Source organism: Panthera uncia, chromosome D2 (assembly GCF_023721935.1).
Source record: "Panthera uncia isolate 11264 chromosome D2, Puncia_PCG_1.0, whole genome shotgun sequence".
Classification (NCBI taxonomy): domain Eukaryota; kingdom Metazoa; phylum Chordata; class Mammalia; order Carnivora; family Felidae; genus Panthera; species Panthera uncia.
Genome location: NC_064818.1, coordinates 7322823 through 7345177, shown reverse-complemented (window position 1 = coordinate 7345177; position 22355 = coordinate 7322823). Strand labels below are relative to the sequence as shown.

Here is a 22355-nt window from a genome sequence, read left to right as displayed (position 1 = left end):
CACATAGCCGGGACCCAATAATCGGTAGAGGATTTCACAGATATCATCCCCCCCCCCCTTATCAAAAAAATGGTGTACCTTCAACTAATTGAGCATATCGTGACCTACTATTTTTGAAGTTCAACACACTTGGGTTAAGTGTATCAACCACCTGAAAATGTCGACATTTGAGAAGGTCAGTATAAATACTTGGGTGAGGGGAGGGGTTCAGGGGGTCCTCGTTTTGTGCGCCGTTGCTCCTTGAGACAGAGCGTGATTTCTGCAGGTAGAGAACTCCTCCCCGGGTGAGTGTTGACCATCACGTAATGGGGCAGAGAACGTCAATCGCAGTCCTTTTGTCTGTTGTTGTTGTTTTTAACTTTTTTAGGTGATAAGTGCTCCTGCCAACTCTCGTGGCCAGTTGACTCTTCATCGGGAACCTTTCCTTGTGTGTGGAGGGGATGGGTTCACCCAGTCCAGCTTCGACGGCTGCGTCTCTTCTGCCCTGTGTGTTCTAGAAGCTTTAAAGAACCAAATTTAGCCCCTGGATCTTTATTCTCTACCTGTGCTCGGGGTTTCTGGTTTCACACTTCTCTGTGAGAGATTACTTTGTTTTCTATTTTGCTGAGAGAAATTACTGGAAAATTTTCCATATGGAGTATAAAATCGATTTGGTAATTTTGATAGTTACAACCCAAGTTGCAATGAAGATTCTCTGTACAGTACACCTTTCACGGGGTTTCTGAATTGCCATGATTACTCCTTGTTAAAGAAAAATAAAAAATAATGTTTAAGAATAACAAATAACCCTCCCCCCCCCAAAAAAAGGATGTCGAATCAAAATAATAGCTCATGTTCCAAAACCTTGATTCTTTTGAGAATTTCAATTCCAAATAAAGAATAATTAATATCAAATCTTCATTTTCAGTCTTCGAGCATGACCTTGATTCAGTGTTTTTGCAGATTGCCGAACTACTCGATTCCCCTGAACTGTGGATAACGGAGGGTACTTTCTGTGTCTCTCAAGTTATTAAATGATCCTGACCTGTAGGTCTCAGGTGTCGTCATCTCCAGGATTGTGGTTTAGAGGGCAATCGACTGACAAAGAAACCTGTCTTCACATTTTCAGAAAATAACCAGATTCAACTGGACTTTCCAAGTCATACGATAGTTTCTAACCTTAAAGAAAAAAATTCAGGCTTAATATGAATGTAACAATTAAACAGAAACCGAGAGAAAATATATCGATCTTTATCTTCGGCTGTCTCTGATGGCTGGTGCTATTACCTTCACGCGCTCTCCAGGATGCGCTGTGGCATTTAGACTGTGTCAGGTTTAATGAATTCAATACAACAAGAAAATTTACTGAGCTAGAAAATAGATGCACTTAAAATAGTTCAATATTTGCCAGCTTAGTGGTTCAGCATATCACCCACATGCTTCAGTGACCCACATGCTTCCTGCCAATGACTGGCCGGAGAGAAATTGATCCCCGGCCTTCTAAACAAGCTACTTGTTGCTAATTTGAAAAGCAAAATGGCGAGTGCTATTTTATAATTGTGCAAGGAAAGAAATTATTGCGGCCTCTCAGACTATGAACAGTTCAACAAAATACTTCTTACCTTGGTGGTATTGAAGGTTTCAGACTCACATGCCTTGTATCATATATACACCCACATTGAAAGCATGGGCAGAAATTGCTTATGTTGTAGCACAAAGCAGGCTTTGTGATCCTACGGAATGTTGTTACATGTCCTTTTAGCCACCAACTCATGAAACACTGAAATGCCTACATATGGTCAATGTCACTTATTTTTGAAAGCAGAGAAAGAAAAGGGGAAATTAAGTGATTTCTGGTGTGATATGATGAAGAATATTGAGATTCCTTTAATCATTTTGGCCCCTATTTGATCAATTTGGTTTTACCCTTAAAGTATAGCAGAAAAGACTCGAATGTGTTAACCATCTTGTTTTTAATGAATGTAATTCTGGAGCCATTTGACAGAGAGCGTCCTGAAGCCTGAGGAAGTGTTATGTGTGTCTCATGAATGCACGTCCTCCAAAGAAAAGAGAAAGAAAATGACCTAGAAAGTTGGGATGAGTTACTTGGAGAAAAGATTTTTCTAAGTCATTACTGAGGGCTTTTAAATATCAATTCCTTCTGAGTATGTTTGCCTAATAATGCTGCATCTGTTTTGAGAACTCTGTGGCAAATATGGGAAAAGACTCAGCCCTGCCTGGTTGGTGGATCATTTCAGTCATTTTGAAAACTCACCTTACATTTAGATCCATCTCTGTGAGGAAAAGACCAATTTCCTAATGCTCAAATAAGGAAACAAAATCTATCCAATGCTTGTGTTCTTTATTTTCATTCACCTCTTTCCCTTCAGAAATTGAAATGGTTAGAGAAAAATCTGGAAGCCATCCCAGAGGGCCACAAAACTCAGATGGCCAGGATGCCCTGAACGACCCATCGCTGGGGTGTCCAGTATGCCCCCCCCCCGGGGAAATAGGAGTCAACAGTATTGGGAGAGGTGACCGGGGCGTGTGTCTGTCAGCCCCATAGGACCACACAGCACCACGGTATTTCCAAACAAGAACGTTTATTAAATCAAGACAGCCACGGAGAGCCGCTCTGTTTTGAAAGGAGCGTATTTAAGTGAGAAACGGCTCGAGCAGTGGGGTGATTTAATACTTGTTAGCTGATAAATATAGCCTCCGCCAGAATAAAACTTTATGATGCTGTGTTGAAAAGCTTAATTACTAAACCGTCTATGCAGGTCTTTCTTGCTCAGGCAGCCAGGGTGACAAATTATAGCAGTGGAATAGTATTTTTCACCTCTGGCATTTCTGAAGGGGAGAAGTATGTCTAGAAACACCGAGAACGCGGTAATAATCCCAGACCAGATATTACTGGGGGGGAGGGGGGGGACACTTCGTTGAGTCACTAAGCCTTCTGTGCAAAATGCCATCATCCGCACCCCCCGCCTACCCACTACCTTGCTAAGCAAAAAGAACAAGGTCAATTTCACATTTATCTGGTGTTTTATACTCGTCCAAGTACAAGTATATATATATATATATATATATATATACATATATATATATATATATATATACTCCAGCCCCCCTAACGCCCCTCTGCAGTATGCAGAGCAGGGAATTCTTACACGTGACAAATCAGGAAACTAAGGCACAGGGCTTGGCCAGCCAAGGTCACATAATGACCTGCCAGGACACGAGCAACCCACGCGCCCGCGACCCATTTCTGTTTACGGGGCACCACGCTGCTGGCAGGTGACGGCGACCAGAAGGCCGAGCTGAAACACGAGCTGGAGGGACAAGCCGCACCACGTGGCGCTCTTGGGTTTCATTTCAGAGCGCGCGCACTAACGCCGATGTGATATATACACGCGTCTAGCCTGGAATAAAGTCTCCACGAGTCCCGGCTGAGTGACTGATGTTCCCCTTATTTTCATTTGCGGGCTTATTTCCTTCTTCGGGGGTCGCTCGCTATGAGAAATCGCCCGGCGCTGGCGACGCCGAGTTCGGGCGCAGGCGCACTCGGGGAGCAGCGTGCAGACCCCTGTCGGCCTCGACGTTCGTCATCCTCCAGCCCTCTGTCCTTTCTCCCCTTGTGCCTCTCCTGCTTCTTGCGCCGTGCTCAGAAACCTGCAATATAAGTGCAAATTTGTGATTCCTTGTTTTAACGTATCTCCTTTTTCCTCCCTCAAATTTAAAGCAATCTGACTTCTTATTCGAGTTGATGGGACAATCACTGTTTTGATTTTCAGAGGTAATGCAAGCGTTTAAAAGTGGCTGTAGCTTTCAGGGATCTTGGTGCTAAAAAGCTAGAACAGATATGCCCAGCAGGGTACCAGACTCTGGACAAAAATGGAACATAATCAGCGAGGTCCACCCAAAGATCCCAGTTAGGGGCGCCCAAGTCCCACAGAGCGGCGGGCAGGGTAAAGGTACCCGTGGGTGTCATTGCAGGCGGTTAATAAGATGCTGCAGCTCACGGAGCTGGGGAACCCTAAGAGGAAGAACCAAGTTTTCTTGGGAGGGGGCCGGTCTCTGAACAGAGGCAGAGATGTGTCAGTGAAACGCATCGGACAGCGTCTCTCCCTCCACACCATACCTGGGCCGACCTGGCTGACTGCATGAGTCCAAACTGCGTTATCAATACGGTCAAGACAAGTGAGTGCTTTCGGTGGTGAAGGCTCAGTGGGACACAGAATGTGATCTCTGGGAAGAAGAAGAAAAAGGCTGAGCAAACGTCGAGCTAGCTGGTGCGGGACCGAGCTGCCGTTTTCCAGTCGGGAGCGTGTTTGTGTTCCAGCTACTACCATCTGGCCAGGAAAGCCAGGGAAGTTGAAATGGCAGTCCGTTCTTCGTTTCCTTCTCAACGACAGGCGGGGGATTATAATCGGCTTAAGAGTTCACAGCAGAATGCATAAAATGAGGCTGTTAGGGAGAAAGAATCTTTAAGAGAATGTTAATTTAAAACACATGCAGAATCCATAGAATGCTGGAATGTCTGAGTTCGGAGGGGCTTGGAGACCATTTAGACCAGGTCTTAGCCCTCTTGGATTTCGAATCATCATGAGAAGCTACGGAAAACTTTGGATCTTCCGAGGACAGCAAAAATGCACATATATACATAGAACTCACGCACCATTTTAGAGCCTGCTGGCTAGCTGCCTATTTTTGTAAATAAAGTTTTATCGGAACACAGCCTTGCCAGTTCGTTTGTATATTGTCTGTGGCTGTCTTTGCACTACAACAGTAGAGATGATTGCGACAGACACCATATGGCCTGCAAAGCCTAAAATAGTTACTATCTGGTCCTTTAAGAAAAAAGGAAAAAAACCGCTGCCTCCTGTTCTAGAGGGTGACGAGGCCGCCACAGTCTATTTTTAGCCACCCAGAGGTCTATGGACCCCAGATTAAGAACCTCTAAATCTCAGCCCTATCACTTTATGTAAATACAGGCTTATCTTAGATCCACACATCTGGTCCATTGTTCCTTGATCCTACACCCTATTGTAAATCCTTTAAGGCAAGCAGTGTAGCTTTGCAGTTAAGAGCACATCCTCCGGGGTTAAATAGATTCATGTTTTAATCCAGACTTCGCTCCTCCTTGTGACCTTGAGGCAGTTAAACCACCTCGCAGCCTGCTTTATCATCTGAGAAATGAGTTAAAGGTAGCTACTTCATAGGATTGCTGTGAGGCATGAATGCAGATAAAACCTTAGCAGAGTGCTGGACACACAGTTAGTGCTTAATAAATGATAATGGCAATGATGAAAGAGACGGGGAGGAAGAGGACAGGCAGATCCTCCTGGTGCCCCCAGGCTCGGGTGAGAGCCAGTTCTGTCTGCATTTATATAGCACATTTGGGAGAGTTGATGGTGAGGCGAGCATGTGTGTTGACAGGAGACCCGACGAAACACGGAAGCTTCAAAGCGTCAAACCTTTCTTCAAACCTTCGTGGAGCAGAATGGTGGTGTCTACCTGAGACCAGCTATGGGCCACCTTCTCTTGTTCTGCTCCAGTGGGTACGCAGACACCTGTTGCTTGGGGAAAAGGTGTTTTGCTCAGATGCGGTCCTTGAAAAGAAACCAGGATAGGTCATTACCAGCAGTAGGGCAGGTGCGAAATGTGGGAGCGTTCTCTGCAGTGAACAATGTCTTGTCCCTCGTGACTATGTAGGCTGCATGCAAAGAATTGCATGCTTGGGGTGGATTCTGCTGGAGATTTACTCGGAAACACTGTGAAAACCGGGAGAGAGTTATTTCACATTCTTAACATGTTTGGCGAAGTATGCAGATTCATTTCCTGTCCCTGACCTTCGTTTAAAACTGAAGCTCGTTCCATGACATTGTGGTGGATCCATGACATCTCAAACCCACCACCTACTCGCTGTGATCTTGGACCCGTTTCTCAGGCGTCTAAGCCTCAGGATGTTCATCGCTCAAATGGAGATATTAATTTTACCTACTTTAGGGTTCTTGAGGATTACAGAATATACACGTAAAGGGTTTAGCATATGCCCTGCATGTAGAAAATGCTCGATAAATTTTAGCTGTTAGTATTACTATTATCGTTAGTGAAATATGATGTAGGACGACAATCTTCTCTCATAAACACCACTGCATTTGTAGGTTGTATAGACACTTTAGACCCGGCTAGGAAGCCACGTCAGTGTTTATGGAAACTCACAAGGGACCGTATTTAAGTTGCCACTGTACATATGGGCTCAGAGTCATTTTAGCTCAGAAATTTTTGTTGACTCTTGAGTGAATGAATGAATAAATGCTACTATGGCTTTTTCCCGTGCTCATTAACATACATGGCACCCTGTTTTCCTTGAGCCAATCTCATCTTCCCATCCTGGTGATCCCGATCACATGTGTACTTAACTCCTTCAGCATCCACTTGCCACTCGAACTACGGGAGCCACAAAAGCAGAGCCTGACGTACAAGAAGGACACAGCGGGGCACTTGGGTGGCTCGGTCGGTTAAGCGTCTAACTCTTGATTTCAGCCCAGGTCATGATCTCACAGTTTGTGGGTTCGAGCCCCACATCAGTCTCTGTGCTGATGGCATAATTGGGATTTCATTAGAATAGAGTAACCTCCACGGGGCGCCTGGGTGGCTCAGTCGGCTAAGCGGCCGACTTCGGCTCAGGTCAAGATCTCGCGGTCCGTGGGTTCGAGCCCCGCGTCAGGCTCTGTGCTGACAGCTCAGAGCCTGGAGCCTGTTTCAGACTCTGTGTCTCCCTCTCTCTCTGCCCCTCCCCTGTTCATGCTCTGTCTCTCTCTGTCTCCAAAAATAAATAAACGTTAGAAAAAAATTAAAAAAAAAAAAAAAAAAAGAATAGAGTAACCTCCATGGGGACAAAGATTTTTGTCTCTTTCCTTCACTTTGGAATCTCCAGTATCCAGAATCCTACCTGGCACATACTGAATGACTAGTTCTAGAACATTCAAACCGTCAACAATTAAGCTGTATTATGTACTTAAAACATGTAACAAAAGACACAGAAAAGTAACAATTGATAAACTCTGACAAGGTACAAATAATGAGCATGAAAAAAACTTTGAATCTTACTTACGGATATGTAAGCGAGTTCTGTAACCAGAGGGATCATGTCTAAAGTTTCTAAAATGTTTCCCCCGGACCCAGCACACAATAGGGCACAGAGTAGACCCTGAATACATTTTTGTTGAATAATTCAAAGATTAAAAGAAGAAAATGTTTAAGTGAAAATGAGCACTACATTCTAAGAAACCCAAGAGAAACTATTCTAGAAGTACAACACTTAACAATGGTCCACGTAACGGACAATGGCCTGTGTAGTTGGCACATTTGTGTGAGCACAACGTGTGCCAGAGCAGGAGAAGTGATACTTTCCCCGTGCAAATAATAAGTAAAGCACCCATAGCAGCAAATTCTGCCATTGTGCAACGAAGGTTTATTGGCTTCCATTTTCATTTCCTCGGTCTTCTTTTACTGGAATTGATTTAGAGGTGTTAAGAGTCAGACCTATTGTACTTCTGTAAGACAGTCACCAACCTCAAACTCGCACAATGTATTTTAACCACTACAATGAGTCATGTTTATTTACCCTTTGGACGACAATCAAACTGTTTGCTGCAAACCAAAAGCTTGTCAGAAAACAAAATGTTAATGATACAGAGACCATTGTGGAGAAAAAAAAAATTGGCAAGTGTCACTCTGTTGAGAAAAGTGACCATCCTGGATGAATAGCAGTCTGACAGATTAGCTCTATGGTATAGAAAAGACCTAACAGAATGTGCCTGTAATTAGAAAATCCATTCATGCAATAATCCATATTAATAGTTGCAATAATAAAAACTTTATAATTATTTCAGTAGGTGCTGAAAAATTATGTCATAAACTTAACATATATTACTGGTAAAGCCTTATGATAAACTCAGAAAAGGGGCATGCTACCTTAAAGGAATAAAGACTTATTTTAAGGCCATAACAAACATCACAATTAAGAACAAATCACTAGAACCATTTACATTAAATTGGAGAGAAGTAAAAGATCCTTGCATCAGTATCTTGAAATTCCTAGGGTATGCATTAAGGCATGGAACATATTTAAACAAGTGTAAGCATAAGGAAAGAAAGGAAAATGGTTATGAGTGCCATCAATATGATCATACTCCTGGAAAACTCAGGCGAACTAACTTCTGAAATTAATGGAAAGTGGCTAGAGAGTCTGAAGTATAAATATTCAAAGATCAGTAGCTTTCTATATGCCATAATAATCAAGGCAAATGTATCTTGTACATATTTTTATTAACCAAAAAACGTAGAGGGGCGCCTGGGTGGCTCAACTGGTTAAGCGTCTGACTCAGCTCAGGTCATAATCTCATAGTTTGTGAGTTCGAGCCCCGCATCAGACTCTCTGCTGTCAGCACGGAGCGCACTTCAGATCCTGTCTCCCTGTCTGTCTGCCTCGCCCCCTATTCACATGCTGTCTCTCTCTCAAAAAGAAATAAACATTAAAAAATTAAAATGTCAGAGTTCCTGGCGGGGGGGGGGGGGGGGGGGGTCAGTCGGTTAAGTATCCAACTCTTGATTTCAGCTCAAGTCATGATCTCACGGTTCAGTCCATGGGTTCAAGCCCCACGTCAGGCTCTACGCTGACACCATGGAGCCTACATGGGATTCTCTCTCTCTCTGCCTCTCTCCATGCTATACATGTGCTCTCTCTGTCAAAATAAATAAACTTTAAAAATGTTTAAATAAATATAGAAAAGTAAAAATGTTATAAAAGCATAGAATACAAAGGAATATCTCTAAGAAGATATGTCTAGAATTTATAAGAGGAAATGTTCTCAAAATTTGACCAAATATTTTTAAAGATTTAAATAAGTAGGAAGATATGTCATGTCCATGAAGGGGAATAGTGGATATTATTTTTTTTTCATTTTCCTCTCATTGATTTATGAATTCCACATAATCACAATGGAATTTTTTAACATGAAAAAATAATTCTGAAGTTCATCTAGAAAAATTAACAGGTGAAAATAATAGTTTATGAGCCAGAAGGTCATAAATATGGGACTTATCAGCTGATATTAAGACATACTGTAAAATTAAATAAAGAAGTTTACCATTGGTTCTCGAAATGACACAAATCAATGAAATTAATGCTATAATAGCACTCAATGTGATAAAGGAAGCAATCAAAACCAATGAGAAAGGAAAAATAATTTAACAAATGATTTGAGGGAAATTGGCTAGCTATTTCATAGAAAGAAAGAGAAAGAAAAGAAAGAAAAAGAAAGGGGGGAGAGGGAAGAGAGGGAGGGAGGGAGGGAGGGAGGGAGGAAGGAAGGGGAAAAGAGAAATCAAATGTGATTATATCCTCATTGGATATACATTGCATTACAATAATTTCCAGATGGATTAAGTGGATAAAGATAAACAAATATGCGTCCTCCCTAAAAAAAAGAGGAAAAATATAGACAAATATTTAAAACTCTCAGAAAAAAAAGACTAAAAGTTTACAGACCATTTATTAAAAGAATACTTTAAAATGATTTACAGTAAAAGTATAATATCTTTAATATAAAATAAACTTCTTACCCAAGGTTAAATTTTTGGTATTTTCTTTTTTTTTTTAAGAAATACAAATTAAACACAAGTCCCATCTCTCTGTTCCTACCTAGTGTCTCCTGTCACAAGGAAACTATTCCCATAATTTAAATTTTTATTACCTTATTTATTATTTATTTTGTTTTTAAAATTATTTACATACTCCCATATATTTATATTTTGACTTTATGTATTCATAAAAATCTGGTAACGTTCCTTTAGTTTTTAAATCACGGCATATTGTATATAGTCATTTAGAACTTTGTGCCCCCTCTGTGTTATATTTTTAATATTTTTCTCTGTTGGTTTGCGTACATTTATTTCATCCACTTTCACTACCTTACAGGCTTCCATTTTATGAATATATGAGTTTGTTTATCCATTTCCCCACAGATGGACATTGAGTTGCTTTAAATTGGTACTATAACAGGGGTGCCTGGGTGGCTCAGTTGGTTAAGCCTCTCATGGTCCCACCTCTCAGCTCGGGTCATGATCTTGGAGTGGTCTGTGAGTTCGAGCCCCACATCAGGCTCTGTGCTGACAGCTTGAAGCCTGGAACCTGTTTCGGATTGTGTGTCTTCCTCTCTCTTTCTCTCTGCCTCTACCCCACTCGTGCTCTGTCTCTCAAAAATGAATAAACATTAAAAAAATGAATAAATAAATTTGCACTACTGCAAACATTGTAATAACTGTCTTTGCATGTGTCTCTTTTGCATAGCATAAACGTTTTTACAAGACATAATGTTAAACTGTATCGAAACTGAGTTGTGAGTTCCAGGGAGTAGGCTTTATTTTTCCGTAATCTCTTTGAAATAACAATTTGAGAATTAATAAAGGAGAAACATTATCTGGAGTACCTTAAAGCCAATTGATGAATTTTCCCATAATTAAAATAGGTGGGTCCAGCTTGGGGGTGAGATTGGAAAACCTACCTGGTGGTAGGTCTTCAAGGAGATAGCAAGACCACCTATAGAGCCAGAACCCTGCCCACACATGTTCCCTGGAAGCAAAGAGCCCCTAAGGGTAGGCAGGGAGCCGTCAGGGCATTGCGGTGATGTTGAGTTAGAGACCATTCCTCTAATTTCCTAGCACCAAGCGCTGGCCTGATTCTAGAAAGCAGGGAGAGCAACCTTTGCAAACCCCCACCAAATGACAGAATGAATTTCCCATTGGGCTGCCGGAAATCAGGGCAAGCTGTCATCTTTCATTTGATCAAAACAGAAAATGAGCACAGTGAGATACCCCTTCACAACCACTAGATGGCTATTATCAACAACAAACAAACAAACAAGAGCAAAACGTAACCGAAACCAACAGGTGTTGGCGAGGATGCAGAGAACTTGGAACCCTCCCGCCCTGCTCGTGGGAATGTCAAATGGCGCGGCCACTGTGGGAAACGGCATGGTGGGTCCTCAAAAATTTCAACATAGAATTTTACCACATGGCCCAGCAACCCGTCTTCCGGGCATATGCCCAGAAGTGAAAGCGGGGACTGGAATAGACAGGCCTACACTCGGGTTCATAGTAGCCTCAGTCACAATAGCCCAAAGGTGGAAGCCACTGGCTTCCATCGATGGATGAAGGCATGAATGAACAAAACGTGGTGCATTCCTACGACGGGATATCATGAAGTCTCAAAAGGGAAGGGGACGCCGACCGACGCTACAACATGGGTGCAAACTTGAAGATATTATGCTAAGTGACTTAAGACAGTCGTGAAATATACAGGCTCCCACTTAGCTGGGTTGCTAGTGGAGTCAAATTCACAGAGACAGACGGCAGAAGGCGGGGAGGAAGGAATGGGGGCTGAGGTTGAACAGTACAGAGGTTTCTTTAGGGAGATGGAGAAGCACAAAAGGTAGGCGTCAGTGGTGGCCTCAGTACAGCCTGAGGGTGCTGAGTGCCACAGAACTGTACTCTTAAAAACGGTCCCTCTTATGGTGTGTGTATCTTACCACAAGTCTTTAAAAAAGGAAAGGAAAGAATGGATATTTCTTATAAAAGGGGGAGAAGATGGGGCGCCTGGGTGGCTCAGTCGGTTAAGCGTCCGACTTCAGCTCAGGTCCCGATCTCGCGGTCCATGAGTCCGAGCCCCGCGTCGGGCTCTTGGGCTGACGGCTCGGAGCCTGGAGCCTGCTTCCGATTCTGTGTCTCCCTCTCTCTCTGCCCCTCCCCCGTTCATGCTGTGTCTCTCTCTGTCTCAAAAATAAATAAACGGTAAAAAAAAAAAATTAAAAAAAAATAAAAAAATAAAAGGGGGAGAAGGATGTTTACAAATCTATGAGAATGACACCATCTCTCTACAGCAGAAAAATAGACTCATTATAGTTCTTTTCTACTTAATAGCCAATTTCACAGAAATGGCCAAAAAAAAAAAGAGGAACAAAATACACACACATATAAATATATATAACTATGTTTTGCCTAGTAAGTGATAAAAATATATACACGTCTATGTACACATATATATAAATGTACATGTGTGTAAATACTTTATATGCAAATATATGTGTATATATACGTGTGTATACACACACACACACACACACATATACATACACACATATAAGATCATGTTCTGCTTCATGGGTAAACAAAAGCATGCAGGTTAAAAACCACAGTGAAATGCAAAGTGGCATCTTTTTAAAAATTACTAAATTCTAAAAGGAGATCAAAACTAACAGAAGTTAAAATTGTCACAGCCTCTCCACATAGTGAGCTGGAAGCATGTATCAAATGTGGTTTCTTAAGCATGTTTTTTGACTCAGTAATCATGCTTCTAAGAATCTGGCTTCAAGGAATAATCAGGGATGTAGACATTGATTTGTTGGCAATATGTGTATTTCCAGCATTACTTATAATAGTGAAAAACTGGAAACAACCCAAGTAAACACTGATTGGAAGTGACTTAATAAATTCCAATAGATCAAAGCAGTGGCATTTAATGCAGTCACTTGAAAATGTGCCTACCTGGAATAATTCTTACGATACGCTGCTAAGAGAGAAAGCCCAAAATAGGTAACATTCAGACCAGAAGACATTTCGATCTTCATTCTTTTATTTAATTATTTTTTTTTTACAAAGGAGGGGGCGGGGGTAGAATGCAGCTTCCTGGGGCACAAACCTCCATCCATCTGAACTGGAGCTCTCAGGGCTGAGGTCTGGAAATTTGCATTTGCTTTGAATTTCCCCAGGGTGTTCAAGGGCAGTCAGAGAATTTCTGCACTTGAGAATCCCAGATTAGAAGACGTAAGGCTGCTTCCACGTGGGATCTCAAAGCAATTCTGAGGCTCAGAAGTCTAGAGATCATCTGACTGTTTGCATTATAAAATCCAAGGCAGTAATACAGATACAATGAGGGGGGCTGTGCTGGAGGGGGTTGGGAGGGAGGCTGAAGTCACCCGAAGATCAGCATTGCCCACTCTCCAGTTATAAGGCATTAGGCCTCCGGTCTAGAGGCCCTCACACTGTAACCTGCATGAGAGAATGTCCTTGTTCTTAGATAGTCCATAGTGAATATTTAGCAATTAAGGGGCGTTTTGTTCACCATGAACTCTCAGACCGTTCGGAAGAAAAAAACAGTAGATAAGCAGATAGATGATAGGTGCGTAGATGGGTTGATAGATGCATAGCTACACTGATACGTGATGGATGATTGGCGGACAGGTGAAAGATAGCTAGACGGACGGATCAAAGGGAGGGTGAAGGAAAAGAAAAGTGGCTACACTAGAAAATTAGGCGGAAGATACATGGACATCTTTGTCCTCTTTTTGCCTCGTTTCTGTAAGCTTGAAATTATGGTCCAATAAAATGTGACCCCACAAAGAAGAGGATTAGGAGACATATCGAACACAGTAGTGACCTCTAGGACGTGGATCGAAATCACCAGGCCATGCCTGCTTTTCCATCGCTCTTTTATTCAACCAACATCAGTCAAGGGACTATTCTGTACCTGGCTCTCCATTCAGAACACTTGGGAAAGATGGGAGATCAAAGCCATGTCCTGCCCTCACCACCGTCCTATTCGAGCGAGGCTAACACAAAATGCAGATTCGGGGCCCTGAGACGGAGTTAGAATCCCTGGAGAAGGGCCCAGGGACCCGGATCACAGGAAGGTTCCACATACACTAAGGCAGTGTTGCTTTTCAAAATATGGGCTTTGTTTCAGAAGTGGTTCGCAATTGCAATTTCATGAGCCAAAAAGGTTTTTTTTTTTTTTTAATTAAAATAACAGAAAGAGAAAAAAAGATCAAGAATGCTGACACATGGTGAAGAGTGGCCATTATTGCGTAATGCGTTGGCTTCAGTGCCCTCGGTCACCATGTAAACCAGGTTTCGTATAGGAAAGCACTGCTATAAACTATGGCCCGTGAAATATATCCCTGCCCTTGTCCTCCGTTGCCCCTGTCCCCACAGCTCTCCCTTTGTCCAGACCTGGACGGGCTGAGAGGCTGGGACGCGTCAACCGCCCTGAGAAGGGGCAGGCTGTTGCGGGAATGTGACTCCCCAGGGCACACCCTCGTCACTGTGCATTGCCCGGTCTTGTGGCAGGGCCCGGAGCTGTCCTGTCCCACAGGTGGTCGCGTCTCCAGCCCGTGTGCTGTCATTTCCTGTGATGGACACCGCCCCGCTCAGCACATCTCTGTCCCAGCACCCTGGGGCAGAGGTGGAGCGTCGGACAGAAAGGGACCGAACGTTTCCTTTGGCTGGGATGCTTTTCGATGGAACAAGAACAGAGCGCATAATGCGTGCGACCAATTTCCCGGGCCACGGTGCCGGGTGTTTGATTCGGGCCCCTCACGTCGGATCACAGTCAGACGCAAGCCCTGCTTATCCGACCCAGAGGAGAGACAGCAGTCGTCTGAAATCAGAACGCAACAGGATGGGGTGCAAAAACCCACATGAAACGAGCTTGAGAAATCCTCCCCGGGGCTCTGGGAACCCAAGAGCCTGCTGAGCTGACCAGACGGGGGGGGATGATCCTGCCGGTGACACGTGCACTGCACAAAGACCCGCTGTCGCCAAGAAGGCATCTGAAGACTGCCTCGGCCGGCGGAGGCCCTGGGTCGCATCAGGGCAGTGGTGGGGGAGTCGCGAACCGGGTTGGGAAGCAGAGACGTGCCCCGGAGGCCTGAGAAACTCTTTGCTCTCCATCTCGGGGCCGAACGAGTGCCTCCTAGAGAACGGAAAAAGGAATTACTCAAAGAAAAACCGTCGACCTCGCCGAGATGGTTCCTTTCCGGCCCTGAGTCTCAGAAGCGCCTCCAGGGAAGCCGCAGAAATGAATTTGCTCAGCCGAACAGGGCAGAGTGAGATACTCCCCAATTTACTCGGTGACACGACGCAGCAGGAAAAGCCGTCCCTTCTCCACCTCAAAGCAAAGCACCGAGGGGCGCCTGGGTGGCTCAGTCGGTTGGGCGTCCGACTTCGGCTCAGGTCATGATCTCGCACTCCGTGAGTTCGAGCCCGCGTCGGGCTCTGTGCTGACAGCTCAGAGCCTGGAGCCTGTTTCGGATTCTGTGTCTCCCTCTCTCTCTGCCCCTCCCCCATTCATGCTCTGTCTCTCTCTGTCTCAAAAATAAATAAACGTAAAAAAAAAAAAAAAAGCAAAGCACTGAAATGCTTGATTTGGTGCCGTTGTGGTAGAAATGCCTTCTATCAAAGGCAGGCTCCCACACCGCAAGCCAGAGATAACTAACAGAGGAAATCGTTGAGACCGTGACCTCTCGGTGGCCTCTTAGAGCTGAATCTTTGCTAGACCTCAGACTATCACACGGGCCACCAGCCCGCCAAGAGGAGTTTATGGGCGAGCGGCGCGGAAGGCATCTCAGCACGCAGAAGCCTGGCTTTCGAGCAGCTCGAGGAGAGACATTCCAAGGGAATTTCTTGTTTGCTTCCCCGAAGCAAGGATTTGATGTTTAGGTGGAGAAACCCTTCTGGGAAGTGAGCTCATTCCTGGGGTTCCGCTGGGGTCATCCAGAAAGGTGTTTGCTTGGGATCTGGGATGGTCATCCAGTGGTGAGACGTGAGTATTTCAAAAATGTGGTCTCTCACCGACTGGCAAAAAATGAACTGGCAGGATGTCACGAGGCCCTCTCCGGCCCGTAGATTCGGGTGGTGGGTTAAATCAGCAAACATTCCAGAGTGTCTGCTGTAGGACGGGCACTGCGAGGATGCCTCAGAGGATGCTGGGCAGAACCAGACTCACGGGGGGCCGGGGCGGGGGCGAGGCAGATCAGTGCACGGGCTCCCCTCTCAAGACAGTGTCACAGCACACAGGGGAGAGACTCCTGGTCCCCACTTCCCGTTTAGGAACCCCTGAGGCCCAAGACAGGCAAGTGAGGCTGAAGGGGACCCGTATCTGACAAACAAGGTTGGCCTCTAAGTTGCCCTTAAAGTGCCTGACCTGAAGACTGAGGCAAAGGCCGCTCCATCCTCAGAACAAAGCGGTGGGGGGAGGCCCGAAGACAAAATGGGACCCTCCGCGGGATAGAAAGGAGACCCTGACCACAGGAGGGGTCCGATGGGTCCAATTTGCATCTGTGAGGGACAGACACAGCAAGGAGTACCCAGGGTGAGAGGGATTCTATATGTAGAAACAGACGTCATGTTGTCATGTCGTACTCCTCTCCCGTCTCGTCAAAGAGGTCATCTGGGTCCCAGAATCTAAAAATGGCCTCAGAGTTTGGAAGGCCTCTGTCCTCAGCCGGCGTAGGGGCCTCATCTCAGCCCTGCACCTTCAGAAGCATGAAGGAGTCCGGTGAGGTAAGCGATTTCAAAGTTTGCTTTAGGACGCAATTCAAACAATTTCTGTTCGTCATGTAAACAAGTCAGCCACTTACGGGAGGAGCGACTCTTGGGGTTGAAACAGGCCTTCCTGGGTTCCCCTCGGGGCCCCTCAAAGGACAGTGGAAGCCACCACCGATAAGGGGGACTTCTCAGGACCTCGCGGCCTGGTTCGGGAACACTGTGACTGTTGGGAACGCCCCTCAGACGTTCGTGGCTTCTGTCCTTGGCCCGCTGCGGGACAAGTGCATCCAAACAGTGCATCTGACCCAGGGAACCCTGGGTCCCCTGCCGCAGCTCACACCCCCTCTAGGAGTGAGCTAGGCCGGGCCCTGGTTTGGGGTTGGACGAGAACGACAACTGAGACTTGGCCAATGTCACTGTCCCTTTGGTTTTCTGCCACAGCATCCAACAAGCAGTGAAAAAATAGGAAACCGAGGGACGAAAAAGAACTAATAAAACGCTTTCAAGCACGCGACCTTAGTTTAGTAGACTAATCCTAGTTACATACAGAGAAACTGTTCTCAGGAGTCCCTGGTAAATACTTCTTTATTCAGAGAACTGTCGATTCACGTCCGTCTTTTGTGAATGCCAAACTAGAGTCTTGGGCACGAAAACATTTTATTCAATCTCACGGTTACCAAATATTTTTTAAAGTGTCCAAAGAAGTCTGATATATCGGATTCACCTGCAGTTTGCACTAGATTGCTTTTTCCCCAAAGAGGATAGGCCTTCCTGAATTTCACTCATCTGTGATTGTAGACTCCCAACAATTCGCACTCCAGTGAACCTTTGGTAGTTATCTCTCTGACATGTACTGTCTTCCCTTCCAAAGACTTTGCTTGGATGCCCTTGCTTTTCCTATCCCGAGCCCGCAGCGTCTGGAGGGGCCTGCGTGCTAAGCCCCGGGGACAGACAGGATAGCTGCTAGAATCCGTAACTTCTTGTTTGGCTTCAGCCAACCTGAGCTCGCTTATTTAAGTCACTTGTGACAGAACGAGTTCTAGTTGATGCAATGATTATGGAGCCACTCCTGGAAAGGAAGAGTCTGCTGCTTCTGGTTTCTATAGGTTAAGGCCACTAACAATACTGTAGTAATTGTAGTGGTCCCTGTAGGCCCTCCACCTACAGCTTTCCACACATCGTCTCATTGGTACTCTTCTCTCCATTTTACAGGTAAGAAAACTGAGGTGACTAATGTCAGACTAGCTTGAAAGTGGCAGAGATGGAATTTAAGCCCCAGTGGGCCTAATGCCATAGCCATGCCCAGCCATTATGTGGTAGGCACTGTGTAGGCGCTAAGAACAGAAGGGCTCTTTTTCTCAACCGAACGTGGTAGGGGAGGGCATCTGGAAATATATGGAATGCTCTCTGGTTGTCCCAGGGACTGGTTGGTGGGGACGCACCTGGAATTTAGTGGACACGGGCCACAGATGTTCAACGGTCTGAAAGGTGCAGGACTCTCCTGCCCAACAAAGGTTGGTCTCATCTACGTGTCAGTAGCGCTTCCATTGAGAAACCCTCAAGCGTAGAGTTAGGTACCGAGATAATCCAACCCAGAACTGGAGGCAGATATGAGAAGAGATGTAATGAGTGTTGCTTTAATAGAGAAATAAAAATAAAGTTTAAAAGCCTACGAAAAGCCCTTAATAAAACATGGCGTCATCCTTAAGGCATCCCACCGCCCACTGTTCACAGAACGTTTTCTGCTTACGAGCAAATCTTACCCCAAAGTTTCCCCTTTGGATTGTCAGCCCATAGAATTTGGTGTCCTTCCCAAGATGTTTAAGATACAAGTTTCTCTGAGAATAGTCCAGCCGTGGCCACTCTCATCCTTTGCGGGTGTGGCCTCGAGCCCCTTGTGAGGTTATTGGATCACGTATGCCCCTCCCAGTCTTCACATCCGGATTGTCTATTTCCTTTTCTTCTTCTTTTTTTTAATACTCATTTACTTTGAGATAGAGAGAGAGAGTGCAAGCAGGGGAAGGGCAGAGAGACACAGAGAGAGAGAATCCCAAGCAGGCTCCACACTCAGCACAGAGCCTGACATGGGGCTCGATCTCATGAACCATGAGATCATGACCTGAGCTGAAATCAAGAGTCAGACCCTTAATCAGCTGAGCCCCCCAGGTGCCCCTACGTCCCTTTTCTTCCCCATTTCTTCTCAGGCCTCCTTTCCATCATTGGTCATCTTTTTTTTCTTTTTCTTTTTTTGAAAAGACTTTAGTTTTTATTCATTTAATTAACTAATGAATTAATTTAAAACATTTTTTTTAATTTATATATTTAAACTCAAGTTAGTTAACATACAGTATAGTATCGGTCTCCGGAGTAGAACCCAGTGATTCATCACTTACGTACGACACCCAGGGCTCATCCCAAGTGCCCTCCTTAACGCTCATCCCCCAGTCAGCCCATCCCCCACCCACCTCCCCTCTAGCAGCCCTCAGTTTGTTCTCTGTATTTAAGAGTCTCTTTTGGTTTGCCTCCCTCTCTGTTGATATCCTGTGTTTCCTTCCCTTCCCCCATGTTCATCTGTTTGTGTTTCTTGAATTCCACATGAGTAAAATCATATGATATTTATCCTTCTCTATTTTGCTTACCATAATATATTCTAGTTCCATCCATGTTGTTTCAAATAGCAAGATTTCATTTGTGTGTGTGTGTGTGTGTGTGTGTGTACATACCATATCTTCTCAATCCATTCATCTGTCGATGGGCATTTGGGCACTTTCCATAATTTGGCTCTTGTCGATAGCGCTGCTATAAACATTGGGATGCACGTGCCCCTTTGAATAAACATTTTTGTATCCTTTGGATAAATACCTAGCAGTGCAATCGCTGGGTGGTAGGGTAGTTCTATTTTTAATTTTTTTAGGAACTCCCACACTATTTTTCGGAGTGGCTGCACCAGTTTGCATTCCCACCACAGTGCGAAAGGGTTTCCCTTTGTCTGCATCCTTGCCAACATCTGTTGTTTCCTGACTTGTTAATTTTAGCCATTCTGACAGGTGCGAGGTGGTATCTCATCGTGGTTTTGATTTGCTTTTCCCTGATGATGAGTGATGCTCAACATCTTTTCATGTGTCTGTTTGCCATGTGGATGCCTTCTTTGGAAAGGTGTCTATGCTTGTCTTCTACCCATTTCTTGACTGAATTATTTATTTGGGGGGGGATGAGTTTGATAAGGTCTTCATAGATTTGGGATACTAACCCTTTATCCGATATGTCATTTTGCAAATATCTTCTCCCATTCTGTCGGCTGCCTTTTAGTTCTGTCGATCGTTTCCTTCGCTGTGCAGAAGCTTTTTCTCTTGACGAGGTCCCGATAGTTCGTTCTTGCTTTTGTTTCCCTTGCCTCTGGAGACGTGCCTGGTGAGAAATTGCTGCAGCAGGAAGTTGCTGCCTGTTTTCTTCTGTAGGATTTTGATGGTTTCCGGTCTCACGTTTAGGTCTTTCATGCATTGTGAATTGATTTTTGCGTATGGTATCATCTTTTTTAAAACGTGCTCAAAGCCAAAATGTGAGGGTCTGACCGTACTGTTCAGATTTCTACAGTTTGTAGGTTACATGCTCTTCCTACTTAGGTGTGGAGTAGACACCACTCGTGTTTTCCTCCAGGAACCCAACCCCTGCACCCAACATAGCATTGCTCTGGCGCTTCTTGGCTTTGCAGCAGCGTATCCTCAAATATCTGCCAAACTGTCGGGGTTTTCGCTCTGTGAGATTTGTAATTCATTAAAAATAGAACTTGTGGTGGATCAGTTTGGCGTTCTGAAAAGCAGGCCGTGAGATGCCGGTGGGAGAGCTTCCAGACAGTGATGCAGGGCTGGCATCCGTGCGAGAAGAAAAGAAGGAGCAGGAGGTAGGAAGAGCCAGAGCATGCAACCTTGAGCATGTGTCAGGCCGGCCCTTTGAGCACCAGAGCAAAGATCAGCCGAGCGAGCAAGGAGTGACTCAGGCAGAAACGGCCCAGCTCTTGTGCCCCCGCTCTGCTCAGGGCAGCACCTGGCCACTGGCCAGCTGCCTTCCTCCAGCAGCACACATGGCATTGTGGGTATTCTTAAAGTGGAAGTCGTTTGTCACGGAGCTGTGCGTGTGTGTTTAAAAGAAACAAGATTGCCTTGAAAGCTGGGGTCTGAACTGTGACATGATGAAACCCTGGTAAGACCAGAATAGCATCTTTCTGTCTGGGAGATCAAGCCTCACCCCCAACTTCTAGGCTGCTGGCCTGATTGAAAGAGAATATTCCACCACTCTAAAAAGGAATGGAATTAGAAATGCCAAGAGTGCAAAGCATTCTGGGACGGCTGGGCATCCAACATTCTGCGTTAATCGTAGAGGGAGAAAAGTCCTCTGTTTTGGCCAGAAATCAGGGGAGTTATTTTGGGAGCAGCCTCCTCGGTGACCCAGACATTACCATTTGAGGTTCAAAGCTCTGGAGGACACAGCCTCGAGGGTTCTTTTCCACTGCCCTGTGTTTCTTTCTTCATGGGTCTTTGTGCATAAACCTGCTACAAATCCGGCATTCACCTTCTCAAGGGAGCCTGCGGGGAAGCTTAGAGAGGGTGAGCTTTCCTGGGAAGTGACTTGCCTGCCTACCCAAGGGCTCTCATGACTCACAGATACCTGGGTCCTCAGCCTGGTTAAATAAATAAATAAATGAACAAATGAATGAGTGAATGAATGAATAAATAAATAGCATTCAGAATTTACCTATGCAAACCAAGTTTTACCAGCCCATCTTCTGGCAATAGAGTACCCCATATAAGAAAACCCCAGAAATGACAATCATTTCTCTAATTTTCAGGATGTTTACTATGCGAATTTCTCCAGCACGAGCCGCCAGCCGCTGGGGAGATGAAGGCAAAGGGATTCAAAGAACAGTAATGTGTGACGCTAGTCTTAAAGGGGCGACTGAAGAATTCCTCAGATCACCTGCGAACAACCCAAGACCCTCTTCTTTCTCAAAAGGGAAAGATCAGCCGGTTATAACCACTCGTACTAACTGTGCAGGGTGTGAAAGTAATTTGCTTACAGTAACCCGGGCAGCAAAAGGCTGAGCTGAGGCCTGAACTCAGACATTCTGACTTGTACCTGGTACCCTACCCATCCTTCCCTCTGACCCAGTCACTGCGATCCGGGCAGATCCAGCTGGGGCTGGGGCGGGGGCGGGGGGTGGGGAGAGCGGTGGTGCCGAAGCTTATAGCTTTTGTGGTGGAAAGCTCTCTTTAAAAAAAATACATATGAAAATAAATTTAGAAGGGGTTCTCCCAAATGGGGAAAGACTAAAACTTAAGCTTCATTAGCTTACCAGTAAATCCACTTTTGATTGGGATAATATTATTGCCAACAGTGTTAGTAGAAAGAATAATAACGATTCTTCAAATCCAAATATACGAAAACCTGGCTGGTTTGGGATTTTAGCATTTACTTTGATGAACAAAGGTGTTCTAGGCATTCAGAGACGTTGAGCACCGCACCCTCCCCCGCTCCAACCACCATGTGATTTTTCTGCACCCGACTCCTACCCCACCTGCTCGAACTCATATTCTCTTCGTGTTCCTTAACCCAACTTCTTAATAGTAACTATAGCTAACATTACCATGAGCATCAGGCATTGCTCTGAGGCTTTAAGCTTTTTTCACTCTGCCGATTTTTTTCTTTCATTTATTTATTTTTTAATTTATATCCAAGTTAGTTAGCATCTAGTGCAATAAGGATTCTACATATAACACCCAGTGGTCATCCCAACGAGTGTTGTTGCCCCTTGTCCATTTAGCCCGTCCCCCCACCCAACACCCCGCTGGCAACCCTCAGTTTGTTCTCCGTATTTAAGAGTCTCTTATGTTTTTTCTTCCTCCCTGTTTTTATATTATTTTTGCTTTCCTTCCCTCATGTTCATCCTTCCCTCATGTTATATATATATATATATATATATATATATA

The 22355-nt window shown here is 44.8% G+C and overlaps 1 protein-coding gene across 2 annotated transcripts in view; it reads left to right on the top strand.

Moving 5' to 3' along the window:
• Window positions 1–22315, top strand: part of RNLS (renalase, FAD dependent amine oxidase) — a 280392-nt gene extending 258077 nt beyond the window's left edge. The window contains exon 7 of one of the 2 annotated variants that reach the window (XM_049646052.1): window positions 21218–22315. In XM_049646052.1, the coding sequence (XP_049502009.1) occupies window positions 21218–21271 (54 nt within the window). In that variant the 3' untranslated portion in view covers window positions 21272–22315. Of the gene's footprint in view, window positions 1–367; window positions 2986–21217 lie in introns of those variants that run through there. The other variant, XM_049646050.1, reaches the window with a different exon arrangement.
• The last annotated feature ends 40 nt before the right edge of the window (window positions 22316–22355 follow it).